We start from the raw sequence: 12,973 nt of genomic DNA on the forward strand, positions 1-12,973 counted from the left end.
TTGTGCATCTGTAAAAGTTTGAGTGTTTTTGTTGACAAGCCAAATTTCGTCAGCCTCCTGAGGTTGAAGAGGCGCTGTTGCGCCTTCTCCACCATGCTGTCTGTGTGGGTGGACCAATTCAGTTTGTCCGTGATGTGTACGCCGAGGAACTTAAAACTTTTCACCTTCTCCACTACTGTCCCGTCGATGTGGATAGGAGGGTGCTCCCTCTGCTGTTTCCAGAAGTCCATGATCATCTCCTTTGTTTTGTTTACGTTGAGTGTGAGGTTATTTTCCTGACACCACACTCTGAGGGCCCTCCTCCCTGAAGGCCGTCTCGTCGTTGTTGGTAATCAAGCCTACCACTGTAGTGTCGCCAGCAAACTTAATGATGGTGTTGGAGTCATGCCTGGCCATGCAGTCGTGGGTGAACAGGGAGAACAGGATGGGACTGAGCACGCACCCCTGGGGAGATCCAGTGTTGAGGATCAGCATGGCAGATGTGTTGCTACCTACCCTCACCACCTGGGGGCGGCGTATCAGGAAGTCCAGGATCCAATTGCAGAGGGTGTTTAGTCCCAGGTTCCTTAGCTTGGTGATGAGCTTTGATGGTATTATGGTGTTGATCGCTGAGCTGTAGTCAATGAACAGCTTTCTCACATAGGTGTTCCTTTTGTCCAGGTGGGAAAGGGCAGTGTGGAGTGCAATAGAGATTGCATCATCTGTGGATCTGTTTGGGCGGTATGCAAATTGGAGTGGGTTTAGGGTTTCTGGGATAATGGTGTTGATGTGAGCCATTACCAGCCTTTCAAAGCACTTCATGGCTATGGACGTGAGTGCTACGTGTCTGTAGTCATTTAGGCAGGTTGCCTTTGAGTTACTGGGCACAGGGACTAAGGTGGTCTGCTTGAAACATGTTGGTATTACAGACTCAATCCGGAACATTTTGAAAAAGTCAGTGAAGACACCTGCAAGTTGGTCAGCACATGCCCGGAGCAAACGTCCTGGTAATCTGTCTGGCCCCGCAGCCTTGTGTATGTTGACCTGTTTAAAGGTCTTACTCACGTCGGCTACGGAGAGCATGATCACACAGTCATGCGGAACAGCTGATGCTCTCATGCATGCCTCAGTGTTGTTTGCCTCAAAGCGAGCATAGAAGTGATTTAGCTCGTCTGGGGAGGCTCGTGTCACTGGGCAGCTCGCGGCTGTGCTTCCCTTTGTAGTCTGTAATAGTTTTCAAGCCCTGCCACATAAGACGAGCGTCGGAGCCGATGTAGTATGATTCAATCTTAGCCCTGTATTGACGCTTTGCCTGTTTGATGGTTCGTCGCAGGGCATAGCGGGATTTCTTGTAAGCTTCCGGGTTAGAGTCCCGCTCCTTGAAAGCGGCAGCTCTACCCTTTAGCTCAGTGCGAATGTTGCCTGTAATCCATGGCTTCTGGTTGGTGTATGTACGTACAGTCACTGTGGGAACGATGTCCTCGATGCACTTACATTTACATTTAAGTCATTTAGCAGACGCTCTTATCCAGAGCGACTTACAAATTGGTGCATTCACCTTATGATATCCAGTGGAACAACCACTTTACAATAGTGCATCTCAGTCTTTTAAGGGGGAGGGGGGGGTTAGAAGGATTACTTTATCCTATCCTAGGTATTCCTTAAAGAGGTGGGGTTTCAGGTGTCTCCGGAAGGTGGTGATTGACTCCGCTGACCTGGCGTCGTGAGGGAGTTTGTTCCACCATTGGGGTGCCAGAGCAGCGAACAGTTTTGACTGGGCTGAGCGGGAACTGTACTTCCTCAGAGGTAGGGAGGCGAGCAGGCCAGAGGTGGATGAACGCAGTGCCCTTGTTTGGGTGTAGGGCCTGATCAGAGCCTGAAGGTACGGAGGTGCCGTTCCCCTCACAGCTCCGTAGGCAAGCACCATGGTCTTGTAGCGGATGCGAGCTTCAACTGGAAGCCAGTGGAGAGAGCGGAGGAGCGGGGTGACGTGAGAGAACTTGGGAAGGTTGAACACCAGACGGGCTGCGGCGTTCTGGATGAGTTGTAGGGGTTTAATGGCACAGGCAGGGAGCCCAGCCAACAGCGAGTTGCAGTAATCCAGACGGGAGATGACAAGTGCCTGGATTAGGACCTGCGCCGCTTCCTGTGTGAGGCAGGGTCGTACTCTGCGAATGTTGTAGAGCATGAACCTACAGGAACGGGTCACCGCCTTGATGTGAGTTGAGAACGACAGGGTGTTGTCCAGGATCACGCCAAGGTTCTTAGCACTCTGGGAGGAGGACACAATGGAGTTGTCAACCGTGATGGCGAGATCATGGAACGGGCAGTCCTTCCCCGGGAGGAAGAGCAGCTCCGTCTTGCCGAGGTTCAGCTTGAGGTGGTGATCCGTCATCCACACTGATATGTCTGCCAGACATGCAGAGATGCGATTCGCCACCTGGTTATCAGCGGGGGGAAAGATATTGATAAAGCCAGTGACTGATGTGGTGTATTCCTCAATGTCATCGGAAGAATCCCGGAACATGTTCCAGTCTGTGATAGCAAAGCAGTTCTGTAGTTTAGCATCTGCTTCATCTGACCATTTTTTTATAGACCGAGTCACTGGTGCTTCCTGCTTAAATTTTTGCTTGTAAGCAGGAATCAGGAGGATACAGTTGTGGTCGGATTTACCAAATGGAGGGCGAGGGAGAGCTTTGTACGTGTCTCTGTGTGTGGAGTACAGGTGATCTATAATTTTTTTCCCTCTGGTTGCACATTTAACATGTTTATAGAGATTTGGTAGAACTGATTAAAGTTTCCCTGCATTAAAGTCTCCGGCCAATAGGAGCGCCGCCTCTGGGTGAGTGGTTTCCTGTTTGCTTATTTCCTTATACAGCTGACTGAGTGCGGTCTTAGTGCCAGCATCTGTCTGTGGTGGTAAATAAACAGCCACGAAAAGTATAGCTGAGAACTCTCTAGGCAAGTAGTGTGGCCTGCAATTTATCACAATATACTCTACTTCAGGCGAGCAAAATCTAGAGACTTCCTCAGATTTCGTGCACCAGCTGTTGTTTACAAATATGCACAGACCGCCCCCCCTCGTCTTACCGGAGTGTGCTGTTCCATCTTGCCGGTGCAACGTATATCCCACTAGCTGAATATCCATGTTGTCATTCAGCCACGATTCCGTGAAGCATAGAATATTACAGTTTTTGATGTCCCGTTGGTAGGATATTTGTGATCGTACCTCGTCTAGTTTATTGTCCAATGATTGCACGTAATATTGATGGTTCTAATATTGACGATAATATTGACGGTAACGGCAGCTTTCCTAGTTGCATTCTGCGGGTCCAGACGAGGGTAACAGGTAGGTCCCTAGTAACAGGGTAACAGATAGGCCCATAGTAACAGTGTAAAAGATAGGCCCCTAGTAACAATGTAACCAATTGGCCCCTAGTAACAGGGTAACAGATAGATCCATAGTAACAGGGTAACAGATATGTCGGTAGTAACAGGACCCAAGGAACAGTGTAAAAGATAGGTCCCTAGTAACAGTGTAACAGATATGCCCCTAGTAACAGTGTAACAGATAGGCCCCTAGTAACAGGGTAACAGATAGGCCCATAGTAACAGTGTAACAGACATGCCCCTAGTAACAGTGTAACAGATATGCCACTAGTAACAGTGTATCTGTTACCCTGTTACTATCAGCCTATCTGTTACCCTGTTACTATCAGCCTATCTGTTACTCTGTTACTAGGGGCCTATCTGTTACCCTGTTACTATCAGCCTATCTGTTACACTGTTACTAGGGGCATATCTGTTACACTGTTACTAGGGGCCTATCTGTTACACTGTTACTAGGGGCATATCTGTTACACTGTTACTAGGGACCTATCTTTTACACTGTTCCTTGGGTCCTGTTACTACCGACATATCTGTTACCCTGTTACTATGGATCTATCTGTTACCCTGTTACTAGGGGCCAATTGGTTACATTGTTACTAGGGGCCTATCTTTTACACTGTTGCTATGGACCTATCTGTTTGATGTTTTTTTTTTTGGGGGGGGGGGGTACTCAAGTTGTGCTGCTGTTTAACGTACTGTTTCTCAATGCAAGAGGCGTCACTACAGTCCCTGGTTCGAATCCAGGCTGTATCACATCCGGACATGATTGGGAGTCCCATAGGGTGGTGCACAATTGGCCCAGCATTGTCTGGGTTTGGCCGGGGTAGGCCGTCATTGTAAATAAGAATTTGTTCTTAACTGACTTGCCTAGTTAAATAAAGGTTAAATAAAAAAATTATTATAATAATTGTTTCTAGTAGTGACTTTGCTGATAGGTCACTCTGGAGTGCCTGCTAAATGACTAAAATGTCAATATAAGTTCAAGGAACAGAGTCTTGTGGATGAACATCTCACCACTCTGACAGGCATTTTATGATATGTTGGTCAACCGTAGTCTTCTGTACCTTGCCGGCGTCATCGTCCTTGTCTTTCCCTTCGTCAGAGTTAGCTGTGTAGGACTGGTCTTCTCCTTTGAAGTCCACCAGCAGCAGAATTGATGGAGGGAATATGATGCCCAGAATCACCTAGAAAGACAAAAAACCCTGGTCACAAAGTGCTTTTACAGTAACCCGGCCCAGACGCCAAAGAGCTTGCAGAGCAGATCCACAGATCTGGCTGATATGAAGAGTATTGTCCATGTGGTCATGAAAGTCAATCTGTTTCTCAACTCATGGAGTTGTTTCTGCTCTACAGCAAAGAGTAAAGCAAATACAAGGCAGCTAAGGAACATCTCCCTGGAAGGAAGAAACCTTGATAGGAACCAATAGAACCAGGGACCTAGTTCTTACTGCTGCACCACTGAAAAGCTAGCAATTCAGTGATGCTGGTGGTGGTATTTCAAGCTAAGGAGGGAGGTTTACCAATTCACCGCCGTTATTTTACCTTAAGCCCGGGGTTCTTCCCCATTCTCAGATTTCCCATCCACATGTCGGTCAGCAGCATCTGACTGCAGGTGTGGGCGATGAAGTCTCGGTGCTTGGCGGCCACGGCCAGTTTCAGACAGGTAGAGTTGCTCCAGTTGGTCAGCTCATAGGTCAGCAGCTTCATGGCCACCTGTTCATCGTGCTTATAGGACTGGTCCAGGAGCTCGTAGGCCAGCTGGCCAAACTCCCTGTTGAGAAAGAGTCCTTTTACTTTATGGCCTGAAAAATCTGATCTTAATCCGGCTTGCTATACTAAGCACAATGGGAAATAGGGTGTATGGAACTATAGGTTGAACTATGCCGTCATTGTAAATAAGAATTTTCTCTTATTTGTTAAATAAAATAAAATAATCACCACAGGGTATCCCGCTTGAAGGACCATGAAAATTAGGAGACCGTAGGTGAGGCAAAAGTAGAACTATTTTAGTGATTGTGTAATGTTTTAATCATCAGGGACAATGACCTGCCTGTCTGTGATGATCACAAGAGGAACCACTATCTCAGTAATGGGAGAAGTACAAGACAGGAACTCACTTGGAGTTGTTGTCCAGGTCCTGGGCGATATCGTCCACCAGTTCAGATGACTCTTTAGCCATGGCTGTGTATAGCTTACAGGCCACCAGAGCCTTGGCCATGGCCTCCTCCCCACGTTGCCACAGAAACAGCGCCATCTTCTGGCGCTTCATGAGAACGGCCCACACCATCAGCTCGTGGAAGGGGTAGGTGAAGCGACAGACCTCAGGGTCGTCCACATCTATCTCTACCTCCTCCTCTTTCTTCTTCTTCCCTTTCTTATTCTTTCCCCTCGGCTCGTCGTCCTGGTGACACAGGAAGTGACACGGGTGAAGTGAGGGTGTTAGGGCAGATAACACACAGAGGGGAACTTTTAGAATAGTGTTGTGCAGATAACGTTATTTATAATAGTGTTGTGTTTGTGAACTGTACCATCTAACATCTCTCTTATTAAAGGAATATAACGTTCCAAACATGGTTGAATGAAGGAAATAGTGTAGAGTATTTCTTGAACAAAGACTTGCTATTACCTCCAGCCCCAGCATCTTCAAGGCTTTTGGCTGCAAACAACCAGAAGAAGAGAAGTATAATGTCATGTTAGAAAGTGTCAATAACATCACATGATAAAGATACGTGTCAGTAACATCACATGATAAAGATACGTGTCAATAACATCACATGATAAAGATACGTGTCAGTAACATCACATGATAAAGATACGTGTCAATAACATCACATGATAAAGATACGTGTCAATAACATCACATGATAAAGATACGTGTCAGTAACATCACATGATAAAGATACGTGTCAATAACATCACATGATAAAGATACGTGTTAGTAACATCACATGATAAAGATACGTGTCAATAACATCACATGATAAAGATACGTGTCAGTAACATCACATGATAAAGATACGTGTCAATAACATCACATGATAAAGATACGTCTGTTCCATCGTGAGGCTTTCTATTGTGTTTCTTGCGAGATCTAGTTGCTGATATCACCTGTCTTACCCTGTTCAGTCAATACAGGTTGTTATACAGCTAACTAGTCTTGTCCTCTTCAGCCCATAGAGTTTGTTACAGAGCTAACTAGTGTCACCCTCTTCAGCCAATACAGGTTGTTATAGAGATAACTAGTCTTACCCTCTTCAGCCCGTAGAGGTTGTTGTAAAGCGCCCTGAAGTTCTTCCTGGTGTAGTTACAGCGGTAAGCCCCACCCATCAGGTACTCCATCACCAGACCAATGTCAATCAGAGTGATCTGGTAGTCTGGTGGGAGGTTGCCCTGGAACACCACAGATTATACTCACAGATTACATTTCTGTAATCCCTGATTACACACCTGGCTGTAACAGCACAAACCACAGTTTAATTCAGCAGAAACAAGCCAAATAATGTTGAATGAGGAAGAATATCTTCCATGAATCAGAGAGATCATCTTACCTTCTTGACGTCTCTCACCACAACATGCAACGTGTTAGCAGGACCCAGTCTCTGTGTGTTAGAAGAGAACGTTGTACAATATGAATAACCCTACAACTGGATATGGGCTTGATTTGGGATTCAGGGCAAGTCTCTACATTAGCGTGGTCTTGTCTCATCTCACCGTGTTGTACAGCTCCTCCAGGCGAGACATGGTCTGTCTGTCTGTCTGTCTGTCTGTCTGTCTGTCTGTCTGTCTGTCTGTCTGTCTGTCTGTCTGTCTGTCTGTCTGTCTGTCTGTCTGTCTGTCTGTCTGTCTGTCTGTCTGTCTGTCTGTCTGTCTGTCTCACCGTGTTGTACAGCTCCTCCAGGCGAGGAATGGTGAGGAAATGGTGGATGTTGACGCCATTCTCTATCAGCAGCTTGACAAAGTCCACCCTATCCAGCACCAAGGCATCCATCATGGCCTGCTCCAGAGAGTTCACCTGGGAGAGGCACACATTCATGACTGGTGCCACTACTCTTTATATTTAGATGCCGGTGCTCATGGTATTTCAGAGCTAATATTCCATAGGAAGTGCATGTACTCAAGCAGTATAAAATGTTAGGTGCCAAGCACGGGGCCAACTCAAACTATGTTCTTACCCATCTCATTAATTCTATCTTCCTAGGGTCAGTCTCCTCTGGTGGTTCAGGCTTGGCCTTCCCTCCCTTCCCCTTTTTCCCCCGGGCCTTGGCCTTGTTCCTTGGGGCAGCGGTCGGACTCTTCGGCCTCTCTGTGGTAGTGGCTACGGTACCACTGCTGTTAGCTAGGGCACTGGCAGGCTGGGGGAGGAGGGGTGGTTCATTGCAAAAAAACATTTTCATTAAAACGGCATTGGTTTTTGTGTTCATGTTCATAATCAACTAGTAGGATTAATCTTCTTTATCCAGAAAGATGAGGGGAAATGTTAGTAGTCCAATTCCTAAAATGTTGATTTAATAGGAAAATAGAGGGTCCTTACAAAGCTTTAATACCCTAGTGTGATCACTGTACCTATTGGATCATATTGGGTCAGGTTATGATCTACTGTTCAGGATGTTCCTAGAACCTGTGTGTCTGTCTGTATCAAAAATCATTTCACTTAGTATGATCTGACATCCTTCCTGTTAATACTGTAAATGTAAAGTAAGTGTTTAAGGTGACGCTTCATGGCAGGTTTGTATGGTGTTGTCTCTGAACATCAACAGATGAGATGGTCAGGGTTGCAACATTCCTGTAACCTTCTCAACATTCTTATATTCCAGAAATCCTGTTTAGAGTATTCCCGAATTGCCTGCTTAAATTATCCACCCGGGGTTTCTGTATTTTGCAACCCTAAATGTACTGCAGGGTGTACTGCAGGGTAGTCTGGTGAATGACTCACTGGTAGATGGTGACCGTAGACAAAGATCTGGTTGCGTGCTATGTCCACTCTGTTCCAGGCCAGAGCTAGACTCAGCTGGTCCGGGGCAGAGGCGTTGGTTCCTGTGAGTACACAGCATAGACGGTGTCATTGGTAGAGGCCTTGGTGCCTAGCAACACACAGGACATCTAATCTGCTATACACTTAAGAACTGTGCGCCATGACTCACAGGGCAGTTATGGAATTATGTTTTAAAACAGAAAAGTAAGGAAGTACACAGAAAACATCTCCTTAGTAATGTAAACACCCACAGAGTTAAAAACAACATTTTCAAAGTGTACATCTGAAAAAGTGTTAAATTAACAAAAATATAGAAATCAAAATGTATGGTGTTCAGAAATAGATGGTTGAGGGTAGCGGAAGGATAGGAGTAAAAACAAACAAAAGATAAGTATTGTAAAAAAATTGTGTCCGTAAAATGTATATACTATAGTGTGTATAAGCTGGAAGTAGAAGCATACAGTGGCAAGAATAAGTATGTGAACCCTAAAATCTTCTTCTAGTCACAACAGACAAACACAGTATGCTTAAACTAATAACACACAAATGATTGTATTTTTTTGTTGTTGTCTATATCGAATACATTATTTAAACATTCACAGTGTAAATTGAAAAAGTATGTGAACCCCTAGGCTAATGACTTCTCCAAAATATAATTGGAGTCAGCTAACCTGGACTACAATCATTGAGACAAGATTGGAGATGTTGGTTAGAGCTGCCCTGCCCAATAAAAAACACTCACAAAATTTGAGTTTGCTATTCACAAGAAGCGTTGCCTGATGTGAACCATGCCTCGAACAAAAGAGATCTCAGAAGACCCAAGATTAAGAATTATTGACTTGCCTTAAGGGTTACAAAAGTATTTCTAAAAGCCTTGATGTTCATCCGTCCACGGTACAACAAATTGTCTATAAATGGAGAAAGTTCAGCACTGTTGCTACTCTCCCTAGGAGTGGCCGTCCTGCAAAGATGACTGCAAGAGCACAGCGCAGAATGCTCAATGAGGTTAAGAAGAATCCTAGAGTGTCAGCTAAAGACTTACAGAAATCTCTGGAACATACAAACATGTATACATCTCTGCTGACGAGTCTCCGATACGTAAAACACTAAACAAGAATGGTGTTCATGGGAGGACACCACGGAAGAAAAAATTTCTGCACATCTGAAGTTGGCAAAAGAGCATCTGGATGGTCCCAGCGCTAATGGCAAAATATACTGTGGACAGATGAAACTAAAGTTGAGTTGTTTGGAAGGAACACAACACTTTTTGTGGTAGAAAAAATGCACAGCACACGAAGATCAAAACCTCATGCCAACTGTAAAATATGGTGAACGAAGCAACATGGTTTGGAGCTGCTTTGCTGCCTCAGGGCTTGGACAGCTTGCAATCATCGACGGAAAAATGAATTTCCAAGTTTATCAAGACATTTTGCAGGAGAATTTAAGGCTATCTGTCTGCCAATTGAAACTCAACAGCAGTTGGGTGATGCATCAAGACAACAACACAATACACAGAAGTAAATCAACAACAGAATGGCATCAACAGAAGAAAATACGCCTTCTGGAGTGAACCAGAGTCCTGACCTCAACCCAATTGAGATGCTGTGGCATGACCTCAAGAGAGCGGTTCACACCAGACATTCCAAGAATATTGCTGAACTGAAACAGTTTTGGAAAGAGAAATGGTCCAAAATTCCTCCTGACCGTTGTGCAGGTCTGAGCTGCAACTACAGAAAACGTTTGGTTGAGGTTATTGCTGCCAAAGTAGGGTCAACCTGTTATTAAATCCAAAGGTTCACATACTTTTCCCATCCTGCACTGTGAATGTTTACATGGTGTGTTCGTAAAGACATGAAAATGTATATTTGTTTGTGTGTTATTAGCAGACTGTTTGTCTATTGTTGTGACTTAGATCATTAGATGAAATTTTATGACCAATTTATGCAGAAGTCCATATAATTCCAAAGTGTTAGCATACTTCTTCATGCCACTAGTCCATTAGTTTAATCCAATTAGGGGAGGGGTGGTAGGGTTAGGGGAAAATAATAAAGGAAAATATATTTTAAAAGATGTGTAAATATACAGTACCAGTCAAAAGTTTGGACACACCTACTTATTCAAGGGTTTTTATTTATTTGTACTATTTTCTACATTGTAGAATAATAGTGAAGACATAAAAACTATGAAATAACACATATGGAATCATGTAGTTACCCCTCTAAAAACCCTGGAATGAGTAGGTGTGTCCACACTTTTGACTGGTACTATATATATATATATATTTACAAAAATATGGGGGATTAGAAATGATGCAGAGAATTACATTGATGGAAGCTACAACCTATCTGCAATATTCCAGCTGATCTAAGCCCTAAAAATAAAAACATCTCAAAATAATGAAGTGTTACCTTTTAATAAAGCGGTCAGAATGGCCATTTCAATATCTTGCTGTCCTTCAGAACCCATTCGAAACACTGTTATCTATGGTTGACAGAAGAGATGAGGAGCAGATTCACCACATTCTGTTCTTGTCATGTGTGGTATCAAATCAAATCCAATTGTATTTGTCACATGCACCGAATACAACACGGATAGACCTTACAAAATCAAGCAAAAACATTTCAAATACAAATAACACAATAAAATAACTATAATGAGGTTATATACAGGGGGTACCGGTGCCGAGTCAATGTGCGGGGTTACAGGTTAGTCGAGGTAGTTTGTACATGTAGGTAGGGGTAAAGTGACTATGCATAGATAATAAACAGCGAGTAGCATCAGAGTAAAAACAAAGGTGGGAGGGGGGGTCATGCAATAGTCCGGTGGCCATTTTATCAATTGTTCAACAGTCTTGTGGCTTGGGAGATCTGGATGGCAGGACGCTTGGCCCCAGTGATGTACTGGGCTGTACACACTACCCTCTGTAAAGCCTTACGTTCGGATGCCGAGCAGTTGCCATACCAGGCGCTGATGCAACCGGTCAGGATGCTCTCAATGATGCAGCTCTAGAACTTTTTGAGGATCTGGGGACCCTTGCCAAATCTTTTCAGTCTCCCCACCGCCGAGTTGGTCTGGTGTTATCGAAGCGGATAATCCTGGAGATAATGTGGAAGTTCTCCTGAGGCATTGTTACACAGAAAAGTTATTTGCCAGTTTCTGCATTCCACAAGGATTCTGTGGATGTGATTGGACCTGAAACACCAGCAATGGTAAGAACCCCAAAGTATGCATGCAAATGAGTTTGGTGCATCTCTTTCCATCTCTCTCCTAAAACACGCCTTCCCTCCAAATGAGTGCAGTCCAGAATGATTTTCTGGATGGTGTCTGGGATGAACAGTTCAAAAGAAGACTATGTCCTGCACATGAGTAACAGCCATCTGTGTCAGCCCTGGTTGCATCAGCCCTGGTTGCATCAGCCCTGGTTGCATCAGCCCTGGTTGCATCAGCCCTGGTTGCATCAGCCCTGGTTGCATCAGCCCTGGTTGCATCAGCCCTGGTTGCATCAGCCCTGGTTGCATCAGCCCTGGTTACATCAGCCCTGGTTGCATCCTTATCACATTGACAGCCATGCAGGGTGGCTCATTCCTTGGGCAAGAAGACCATTCAATTTCAACAATGTTGACATCCATATTTCTCCTCCTGCAGACTGCTGATGAGTTGTTATTATTTACTTGGGTAGATTAGCATGAGCAGAGGAACCTCTGGGCGGATTAGGGAGATGGATCCTCTCTCTATCTGTGTGGCTCAGTGTGTAATATAGGTCAGGACAGCTCAGAGCAGGGCTGTCCAGGTTATTGCTACTGTGGATGGATGGGCTGAGGCCCAGCCTGACTGTTGGCAGACCAGGTGGTCCTGTGCTCTGATCTGTCCAGCCCAGATGTATGAAGGGAGGAGTGAGTCTCAGATGGATTAGCCCTATCAGGCTGTCCATTGCTGACTTATCAACCTATCAGACTGTCCCATACTGATCTATCGGTACTCTGCTGACTGTGAAGACACTTAGGCTGATGGATTGTCACTACTTTATACTGATTACATCAAGAATTCCCCAGGGCAGCTGTCTAGGCCCTTTCCTTTTTTCAATCTTTACTAATGGTATGCAGATGACTCAACACTATACACGTCAGCTACTACAGAGAGTGAAATCACTGCAACACTTAACAAACAGCCGCAGTTAGTTTCAGAGTGGGTGGCAAGGAATAGGGGCGGCAGGTGGCCTAGTGGTTAGAGCGTTGGACTAGTTACTGAAAGGTTGCAAGATCGAATCCCCAAGCTGACAAGGTACAAATCTGCCGTTCTGCCCCTGAACAAGGCAGTTAACCCACTGTTCCTAGGCCGTCATTGTAAATAATAATTTTTTCTTAACTGACTTAACTGAATGCACCAATTTGTAAGTCGCTCTGGATAAGAGCGTCTGCTAAATGACTTAAATGTAAATGTAAATGTCTAGTTAAATAAAGGTTAAATAAAAAGTTTGTCCTAAATATTTCTAAAACTAAAAGCATTGTATTTGGGACAAATCATTCACTAAACCCTAAACCTCAACTAAACATTGTAATGAATAATGTGGAAATGGAGCAAGTTGAGGTGACTAAACTGCTTGGAGTAACCCTTCAAAACATATTGATTCAA

At 44.6% G+C, this 12,973-nt stretch overlaps 1 protein-coding gene across 1 annotated transcript in view; it reads right to left on the reverse strand.

Annotated features, from left to right (window-relative positions):
- Window positions 1–12,973, reverse strand: part of LOC139584100 (transient receptor potential cation channel subfamily M member 1-like) — a 92,933-nt gene that overhangs the window by 56,769 nt on the left and 23,191 nt on the right. The window contains exons 9-18 of the mRNA XM_071415609.1: window positions 10,750–10,822; window positions 8,303–8,403; window positions 7,542–7,721; window positions 7,247–7,381; window positions 6,918–6,968; window positions 6,619–6,759; window positions 5,996–6,025; window positions 5,487–5,770; window positions 4,912–5,140; window positions 4,434–4,553 (exon numbers count right to left, since the gene is read on the reverse strand). Coding sequence (XP_071271710.1) covers window positions 4,434–4,553; window positions 4,912–5,140; window positions 5,487–5,770; window positions 5,996–6,025; window positions 6,619–6,759; window positions 6,918–6,968; window positions 7,247–7,381; window positions 7,542–7,721; window positions 8,303–8,403; window positions 10,750–10,822 — 1,344 coding nt within the window. The remainder of the gene's footprint in view (window positions 1–4,433; window positions 4,554–4,911; window positions 5,141–5,486; window positions 5,771–5,995; window positions 6,026–6,618; window positions 6,760–6,917; window positions 6,969–7,246; window positions 7,382–7,541; window positions 7,722–8,302; window positions 8,404–10,749; window positions 10,823–12,973) is intronic.

This window comes from Salvelinus alpinus, chromosome 9 (assembly GCF_045679555.1).
Source record: "Salvelinus alpinus chromosome 9, SLU_Salpinus.1, whole genome shotgun sequence".
Classification (NCBI taxonomy): Eukaryota; Metazoa; Chordata; class Actinopteri; order Salmoniformes; family Salmonidae; genus Salvelinus; species Salvelinus alpinus.